The sequence below is a fragment of the Lolium rigidum genome, chromosome 6 (genome assembly GCF_022539505.1).
Source record: "Lolium rigidum isolate FL_2022 chromosome 6, APGP_CSIRO_Lrig_0.1, whole genome shotgun sequence".
Taxonomy (NCBI): domain Eukaryota; kingdom Viridiplantae; phylum Streptophyta; class Magnoliopsida; order Poales; family Poaceae; genus Lolium; species Lolium rigidum.
This window is the reverse complement of record NC_061513.1, coordinates 134544551-134554212: the sequence shown is the minus strand read 5'-3', so window position 1 is coordinate 134554212 and position 9662 is coordinate 134544551. Positions and strand designations below refer to the sequence as shown.

General features: G+C 44.5%; 1 protein-coding gene across 1 annotated transcript; it reads right to left on the bottom strand.

Annotated features, from left to right (window-relative positions):
* Nucleotides 1–8428: 8428 nt before the first annotated feature.
* Nucleotides 8429–9287, bottom strand: LOC124660114. The gene is made up of 2 exons (XM_047197903.1): nt 8718–9287; nt 8429–8494 (listed from the first exon to the last, which is right to left on the bottom strand). The coding sequence occupies exons 1-2, from the start codon at nt 9285–9287 to the stop codon at nt 8429–8431; spliced, it is 636 nt and encodes a 211-aa protein (XP_047053859.1).
* Nucleotides 9288–9662: the final 375 nt, after the last annotated feature.

Here is a 9662-nt window from a genome sequence, read left to right as displayed (position 1 = left end):
TAGTGTCATTCCCACCATTCAAGTGGTGATTTCAATTCAATCCACCACAAGTCATTTCACCATCATCCTTTTCAACATTATTTTCAAAGATATGACATCGGAAACTGTATGGCCTTTCCAACCGTCCGTAACCGTGGACGCGGCTATTCGAATAGGTTTACACTCTGCAGAGGTTGCACACTTGTGCCACAACATTTGATTTCATCCGTCGGGATTCCCCCGAATCATCGTAACACAGTACGCGGATCATCAACCATAACCTTTCACTTACGACTCCTAGTATGAGCACCTCTCCCCATGAGCTTGGCCTCCCAGTGAAGACAGACAGTACGCCTGGGAACTGCACAGGGCTTGGGCTGGACATTCACCTCATTTCGCATCATATCATATCGTTTCTTTTGTTGTAGAGGCAGCTTTCGGCATAACCCCGATGACACTTGTTTAGAGGGAACCCATACTAAGACGCATAAACTTCCAGTTAAGCCCTACCCATAATCAGGTATTGTGGGGGTACTTAAGAATTGGAAAGGTATCGCATTCAAACCAACATCATTGTTTTATCAAAAATCACCATCTTCTCTTGTTCATATTCACCTTCAAAAAATCATTCAATGGAATGCAGCTTCATTCCAAGGTTTCAAAAATCCTTCAAATTCACATTGTTCCCATCTAGAGTAGTCAAGTTTTAATTCATTAGCACTAGCTCTAAATCATGAGGGGTGCTAACTTGCTTTGCTTGGGGAAGACTAACTCACTACTCTAGTAATCAACTTGTACTTTGACCAAAGTTAACTATAAAGGTAACTCATTTAGAAAACAAGTAAAAACTTGTAAAGTAAAAACTTGGGATGGGTTAATATAAGAAAAGATAAGAAACATGGTGCCTTGCCCCAAGGGGCTTTGCACTTTGCAAGAATATTAGCTTGCCTTGGTAGTTCTCAAACTGTTCCTCCTCCTCCTCTTGGTAGCAACCTTCTTCTTCGGCGTACTCTCCGGTGCTACCGTCTAAATTTGAATACGAGTACAATTACTCACTAATTCAATGGCTATTCCATATATCACATAGAACACACAAACTACTCTATGCACACAAGTAAATAAACTAGGGTGCATGGGTTGTGGGGTTTAAATAGAATTCGCTTCTTTGTATTCCATATGTAAATGATAGTTTCCATAGGGTTCTTGAGAAATAATTTCCTCTCATTGAAATCTTCTTAAGATTTAATTTCTCCAACAATCATGGATGAACTCATATTGACCTAAGTCAAATGTTCATCATCATCATCCTTCGGGAAAATGATTTAAATGAGGTGGATCACCTCATACCATTTAAATAACACTACCTTTGATTTAAATCTCAAGTAATTCATATAAGAGAGTTTGGGACCAGGGGTCCAAACATCCCATGAATCCATGTGAGACAAGTTTAAATGAAGTGTAAGACTTCACACAATTTAACTTTAATAGTTTTGGACAATATCAACTAGTTAAACTAGTCAAAATATCCATTCATTACACCATGGCATGATCATGCAAAGTGACCACACCATATAATTGCATAAACAATTAGTGTAAGTCAAATGTGAGCTATTAGAGTTGGAATTAACTTAATATCTATTTTGGTTGATTTTTAAGAATTATTTGAATAGGGAAAAGTCCCTGTCTTGTTATTTTTATCATATTTATTCTACAAAGAACCTGACCATGGGGCCAGTGGCATGTTGTAGAGAATTTCAGTGGCTTTCTAACAACATAAAATTCACTAAATTTGGTTTAGCCAATTTGAAAATATTGAATTTCAAAGTTTGAGCAGTATTGAAAATCATTTGAATTAATTAAACCTCATTTGAATTAAAAAGGCCGGCGGGAAACTAACTGGGCCGAAACGGTTTGAAAAAGGCAGAAACGGCCCAGCAACGCATCCAGTGCGCGCGGGCCTGCTGACAGGGTGGGGGCCACCCGTCAGTCTCTCTTAAAACCCGAATCGGTAAGTTTCAACGTGGGACGTAGGATTAGGATGAGATCGGACGGCGCTGGTGCGTCGTCTTCTCCGGCGAGAGGCAGAGAGGTTGGCGGTGAGGGTAGGGGGTCGGAGAGCTCACCACGGCTCCAGCTAGGGTTGGCAGTGGGCGCGGTGAAGGTGTGGACGACGGCGAGTCGACTGGTACCGGCGGCAACTCCTGGATCGGCTTCAATCGGCGGCGAGCTTCCGCGGCGTCCGGCGGCAGTGAGGTGGCGATTGGGTGGCTACGGCGGCGAATGTTGATGGTGGGGTGGCTCAGGCGGTCGAGTGAGAAGAGGGGAGTGTGCTGGTGTGCTCCATTCGACGAACGGAGCTCTCCTTTTATAGGCGAGCGAGTGACCATGAGGGCTGCGGCGAGGTCGACATGCTCGCGGCGATTCCGGCGAGCGGTTGGGCTAGGCGAGGGTGCGGTCGGGTTCTCCTCTTCCAGGCGAAGCTAGGGGTGGTGTTGGCTTGGTCGGGCGGCTCCTGGATTGGTCGCATTTCTTCCACGACGGCCGCGGCGCGTACGGGAACAAGTCATCGTCTCCGGCGCCGGCGGTCACGGGTTGGGGCTGGGCGCGTGTCTGGCGCGGCAGAGGTGTCACGGCGGTGTGCTTGGTGAAGAAAGGGGGTCCAGGGCGTGTGCGAGGTGGCTGCGCGGCGCGTGGCCAGTGCGCGTCCATGGCGCGCATGGTCGCGACGCGAGCGGCATCCAGGGCAGGCTTGGGCGCGCGTCGTCCGGGTGTTGTCGAGCTCCTCCTCGACCAGAGCGGTGCTAGGCGGCGCTAGGGAGGTGCGGTGGCGCTCAATGGCATGGTGGCCAGGGCGGAGAGCGAAGGAGGAGAGGGGGAGGTTGTCGGGTTGGGCGACATGGCCGGCATGGCCATGTCTAGCCTTGCTCCTCCTCTTTCCTAGGGCTACTATGCCTCATTCATGGTCAGAGGGAACCAGGGGACCAATAGGGAGCTAATGGGGTAGTTAGGGTTAGGTTAGATCACTATTTGCAAATAGTGCAAATAGTGCCATATTTGGAAAATGGCAAATTTGTCCAAATTTGAATTAATTCAAAAGGTGAAAGTTTTTGAAATGTGAGTGTTGGTATTAGTTGTAAATGACCAGAGGTGATTTGAGGTGGTGGTAGAAAAAGTAGAATTCAAGAATTGCAAAAATTGACAAGTGTGAGATTGTTCCACTTGTTAAAATATTGCAACTTTGGATGAGCATAGCTATTGATCCAAGATGAATTTGGCAGGGTGATCTTCATCAAAGTTGTTCACCTTGATGTTGACTTTGAAATGGTGCAAAGAGTTAGCAAGAGTTGGTTTGGGAAAATTGAATTGCAGGGGCTCAAAGTGGTGATCAGACTATAAATTTCAGTTTTGACCATTATCATATGTGAGTGGGAATTGTGTTTGAATTTCATTTGAATTGTGAAACTTTGGTTCCAAAAGTTGTAATAAGTGTTTAATAACATTATTCAACTCATGGTGAAGACCAAATAGGTCTAGGGTCAAAATTTATAAAAATGCCATAGGGAATATGTGAGGGTTTTTAGGGTTTTGCATTTTATGGATTTTCATCCTCTTTGTTTTATTTGGTTGGTGATCTTCATATGATCACACTAGGGTTTTAGAGTATAGCAAATACAAGTAAAAGCAATCATCATGGCATATCACTCAAATGCACAAGTCCTATGCATGGTACTATATGCAAATAGAAAAGTTTTTGTTGGTTTGAAAATTTGCTTTCTGGAATTCTCTAACTTTCTTTTTATTGAAATTTGGGGTGTTACAGTTATCTCTTATCTTTTAGGCTGCTCATAGTGGAGAGTAACTTAATCTAGTAATATATGTCATGTTACTAGTATAAGTTACTATCTTCATAGTGGGTAGTAACTTAGATGTGGTTTCATGCATGTGTCATTAATTATGTTGTACACTCATATTGATTTGGGATGTGTGATGTTATGGTAACATCCCCCCGTCCAGTTCACAGGGCTTAGGCGTATCCCTAGATCACAAATTATAGTACAAAATATATACTATTAGAAAGCTTAGATGTTCTACTTTCTAATGATATAATGTTTATATTATATAAATGATATTTTATGTTGGCTAAATTGACAACATAGGGATACGCGCAAGCCCTATGAACTGGGACGAATGGAGTAGTTAGTTACCACCTCACTCTCTTTATTCTTTTATTGTCATGACATGTCACCAAAATGTCTTGAGATGTGTGATGTTACCACCTATGTTACCCCCACCGTGAGCAGTCATATGAGTCTTGACTCTTTTAATTAAAAGAGAGAAATGATGATTGGTGGTTGAAATGGAGGAGAGAAATGGGGATTGGAGGATGAAGTTTGGGAGTAATTACAAGGAGCTAATTCCATTAATTAGTTGCATTCTTAGTGTTAGTATAGATGTACAATTTTTTACGATAAATTTTAAAGCTAGAAATATACTTATTTAAAGACAGAGGAGTATACTTGGGTCCGAGAGAGAATGGGGCCACCCAAACGGAAAGCCTGCTGCTTCTAAAAACTTGAAAAATGAATAGACCTGAGAAAGGGTTGGAGGATGGGCCTAATTCTCGATCGAGCAAGAACTAATTTAATTCTCGATTAACTAATTTCATGTGTAACTAGAAAATTCGATGTGCAATTGCACACCCATGTACAATTCTTATGTTTACAAATCATAATACAAATCAAACTTCATAGAGACGATCTAGAACTAACTTAATATTAGGTTGATCTAGAACTAACAAGAGAGTTGGAAAAATGTGCGATTACACCGAAACACGGAAATCATTTGAAGAGAATTGAGGCAACCACATATATTTGTTTGGAACGATTACAGAATGTGTTATTGATTTTTTTTTGTAATAATTAGCAAGTTTTTAATTAATCCAATCCATATTAGAATCGTGGCAGAAGTATTCACAAGAGTAACTAGCATAAGAACACTAAACATGTGCCATATCAGCAGGTAAAACACATAGCACATCTATCTTAGTAGCATATGAAGTGATCAGCAGAAGATCAACAAATAGCAATGCAAGATATATTTGGTTTGAAATTTGTTTGAACTAATAAGCACCTTAACCACGCAAAAAAGGAATAGTTGGCCGAGTTGATTGCTGCATTTTTCTAATCTTACCCATTTCTTCATAAAAGTAAGACATATTTGGATTGTTAGAAAGTTAAACTTAATTTGAATATGTTTACACATAAAAATGGGCAAACAATACATTTTATGTAGAGCCACCGCGTCGCTAACAGGTGGGCCTGCGGTTTCCAAGAGAATATATCCCGCACAAGCAAGTCTTGCGGTTTGCCTGTCGAAGTTGTTGCATGACCGGTGGGCCCGACCGCGATGGAGAGGTGCCGCTATCGGTTTCAGGTAACTACGATCCAATCACAGAAGATCCAGCACGAAATGGCAAACAGTAAACTCGATCGAGCCGTCGAGCGTACAAAGGTCTACTATAGCACACTTCATTTTCGCCAAGGACGTTTTGACGGTGACCAATCATACGGGCACGGACTCCAGTTGTACTAGAGACTGCCACGTACTGCATTCTAAATATGGCGCATTGTTTGAATATGATACAAGTGCTTCAAACTTCGATTGAAAACTTAATCGTGTGACATGACCAGCCTGCCTGGTCATAGACTCCGTTCACGATTTTAGGTTTGGTCAAAGTCACATTTTACAAATTTTGACTAGATATTTTTGTAAATATATTAATATGAAGTATGTAAACAATTCAATTACATTAGAATTTTTATGAAGAATATTTTCGTATTATATGTATTTGCTACTATGTATATTAATTTCATTTTGTATTTTTGCTAAAATTCTACAAAATTTGATCTTGATTAAAGCTAGAACGCGCCTTAAAAAGAGTGTGGCTAGTTTTCAGTTGATCGAGAACTAACTTTGTTCAGTGGCAGAGTCAGAACTTTAAGTCTGTGTTGTCATTCTAAATCTTTGATGTCAAATGCATGTATTTTTAATATTTTTTGACATGATTTTTACTAGCATATAAAGAATTTGACAAAAATCGGTGTGGTCATATGACTACACAGGTCTGCATGTGGCTCCCGCCACTGACTTTGTTCTTAGATGATGTCATCAAATCTTAGTTGCAACACATCGCTAGCATGAATCTCGAATCAAATCTAATACATCGCTGCATTTTTCTAATCTTACCTATGGGACAGAAGGAGTACTAAATATATGGGGTATGATTCCTGAGTAGTTGCATCCGCAATTGTAGTTGAAAAAATCTCAGTTACAATCATACTTTAAGTGGAACAAATTAGTTGCAACTCAATTTTCAATTCATGCACAAATCACGAGCAACCAAGCGATATAATATTTAACTAAGCACGAATTTAGTTGTCAGCTAGCTTAGAAATAGCAAAACCGATTAAAAAAGACAGAGAGGGTATGTACTTCGTCTCGGGTTTGCGACACTTCTGTTCTCTTAGTTTTTCTACACCTGTACTTATGCAACGTTAAGAGCTGCACCTACGTATACCTTTTCACGGTAAGGAAGCAATGTTCCAAAGTGCAAATGCTACCTGACAAGCAAGCCCTATCCGCCACCAATTGTTTATACTCATTACTTCACGTGCAAAGCTATTCTAACTACTCCCTCCATGTCACACTTAGCAGACACATCTTCAATTGAATTTTTCAAACTTTGACTATATTGTATCTGATATTACATTGAGCAATTGCTAATCGCATGGTTAGAATTGTCTTAAAAAAGTATATCCAAAATCACAACATTTTTCTCATGCTTCATACCCCATATATTTACTACTCCTTCTGTCCCATAGGACCAATATGTGAGTTGTGATAACATCTTATATTACGGGAGGGAGAGAGAGTTGTAATTAGTGATCAAAGGTAAATTTTGAAGACCATGTCAATATCCAAATCCATATTTTTTTATGAGTTCTAAGACCATGTTTATATTGCGCCTTTTTTGAAGTCTTGTGCTTTTGAAAGGAGGTGGTATTAAATATTTAGCAGTTCACACGGTTCTAAGCAATGGTAAGAAAATCAGTAATCGTTAACTGTTGCTCAGTCGGCTTGGGAGTAGTGAATAATTGGAATTCGGACGGTTAAATGATTTAATCATTTGGCTATTAATTGGTGCAACATACACAAATTAGCAGTATACTCTATTTCTCTAGAGCTCAAAAGCCAACTAAAACATGTATGCTTCTACTCCTGACGTAATTTTCTAGGTCATAAGCAACTAAGGAGCCACAAGGTTTGGTTAGCAAAGGTGAGAAACTAGCCAGCGACGGCGAGAATCGAGCTTCTGGAGGCGAGAATCAAGCTGAAACTTCGCAAACCTACTTGATTTGGGCGGGGTAATGGCTGGAGGGGCGATATGCGTTGGAAATTTTATAACTTTGTTGACCAAAGTAGACTAATTAATCAGAAACATTCCAAATACTTGGGCTGTCAATGCAATTAATCGGGCTAAAAGATTAACACAAGCAATTAGAGGTATTCCTATTAATCGCTGATTCGGCCTAGCTTTCAAATAGTGGTTCTAAGACTAAAATAAACAACAGCTCGAGATGTACCTGCCGATATTAATTTGGTTGTAGATGTTGATATTTTTAGATATCTAGTATGAACCTGGTTTAACTTCAAAAGGTTTGACTTGGCTTTTAGAGATGTATTACACACCTGTTGTACTAGTAACTTGTAACACCACCCAAACCAAACGAGCGTATGAAATCTATATATAATCGGAGTGCCCCTTTTGAGCTTGGTACAACGATAATAATGTGGCATAATGGGTGTCCCACGTTAACCCCAAACGAACAGGTAGCGGGGTCCTTGGACCCCAAAATGAACCAACCACCTCCCTCTCCCGATACGAGCACGACGCAGACGCGCACAAAACCAACCAGGTACGGCTACCAGGGGGTACAGAGTACACCTCCAAAGAAAGCTCGGTCGGTACTCTGAACCCATGGAGCAGAACAGATAGGCTGCGAGGAAAAGAGAAGGCTAAAAGCAAGCAACGAACTGGGAAAAGGCGCAACTCCCGCTGCACTGCAGCTGATGATGAAACCATGCAACTGGGGAAGGTAGCGTACAACAGCAAATTAATCAACAAGCATGAAAAACCTAGGTACTAGTAGATGCGTTAGCAGTAGATTACAACGCACGGCCACCGACTCTACTGTAGGGGATAGAGAGATAGAGTAAAGCAAGACGGCAGTGCTTAGATTTTAAAGCGCAAAATCAATGTTAGAAGATGCGACATGAGAGGTACAGAAACTGTCAACTCAACTAAACCTAGTTACAGTTGTTTTGTGGCGCGCGCGCCATGGTGGAGCTGGCCGGCGCCGGAGATGGTAGCGGCCGGGTTGCTTTGCTGCTAGTCGTCGGGGACCCGGTAGGCGTCGGCGGTGATCTCGGTGAGCCACATCCCCGGGAACAGCGACTGCACGAGACGAGACAATTGCAAGTGTTATCGTTAGCTGGATGATCTATTATTGTTATTGGACGCAGGAGTCGATCAGATTATTATTCTACACACAAGTGTACTACTAATCGGAGGCGAAAAGCGTAATAAAATACGAATTAGTACTAGTAATAGGAGTTTGTTTGCTCTAATTAGCTGATTAGGGAGACGAGGGGCAGTATGGGGAATTGGTTGGGCTTACATCGAGCTGTCGCTGCACGGTGCGCGGCCGCTTCCGAGGCCGCCGCCGTGGCCGGGCGCCGGTGAGGGCGTAGACGTCCTCCTCGATCTCCTCCGCCTCCAGCGCCACGGCGAACGGAGCGCGCACGTAGTCGTCCGGAGACGTAGCCGCCGACCACGGCGTGGTGGGCGACGAAGCCGTGTTGCCGCGGGCTGTTGGACGACGCCTCCGCTCCCTGAGGGTCCACGGCATGGCCGCGGCGGCGTCCGTTGGTGGTGGTAGCGGTGGAGGAGCCTCGGGCTCCGGCGGTCGCTGGGTCTTGGCAGGGGGCAGGCGAAGGCGGTCGGCCGCGTCGTGGAGGTGGCCCATGAGCTTAGCCCGGAGATCCTCCAGCCCGCCCTCGTAAGGCTCGTCGTTGGCCCCACCGCGTCGGTGGGACGTCGAGGAGCGGCGCCGATCGCGGCTTGCGCCCGCGGTTCCGGAGACGGCCGGCAGGGAAGGCACGTGGTGGCCACGAGGCGGCGCCCACGGCTTGAGGTGGCGCGGCTGCGTGGCCGACGGCTTCGCCCTCGGATCCGCCGTGGCCGCCATGGGTCGCGGTCGGTTCGACCGTCGTGCGCGCGGCGCGGCGGCGACGCAGGCAGGCGTAGACGGGCGTGGACGGGCGGTCCTTCCGCCGGCGAGGCGGCGGAGGAGGGAAGCAAGGCAGGCACGCGACGGGTGGGAGGCGAGGAGAGGAGCGGGGGAGGTGGAAGTCTGTGTGCGTCGCGTCGCGTTTTGTTACGGGACCGGGGCAAAAGCTACAGCGTTGTCGCGAGGGGTGGTGGCGTGGTGCCGTGCGTGCGAGCGGGGGCAGGGGGGTAGGGCAGGCGCGTCAGGGGCTCCGAACAACTATCAGATCAGACCTGGGCGGCTGGGCCTGTCCATCTCGTCCACCGGACAGATCGGGCGGTGCTCGCGAGGGAT

Bases quoted from the DNA above. Each gene is read 5' to 3' on its own strand.
- LOC124660114 (XM_047197903.1), bottom strand. From the start codon at position 9,287: ATGGCGGCCACGGCGGATCCGAGGGCGAAGCCGTCGGCCACGCAGCCG. The intron at 8,495-8,717 runs GTAAGCCCAACC...CGTCTCGTGCAG, and splicing joins CCGTGCAGCGACAGCTCGAT to TCGCTGTTCCCGGGGATGTG.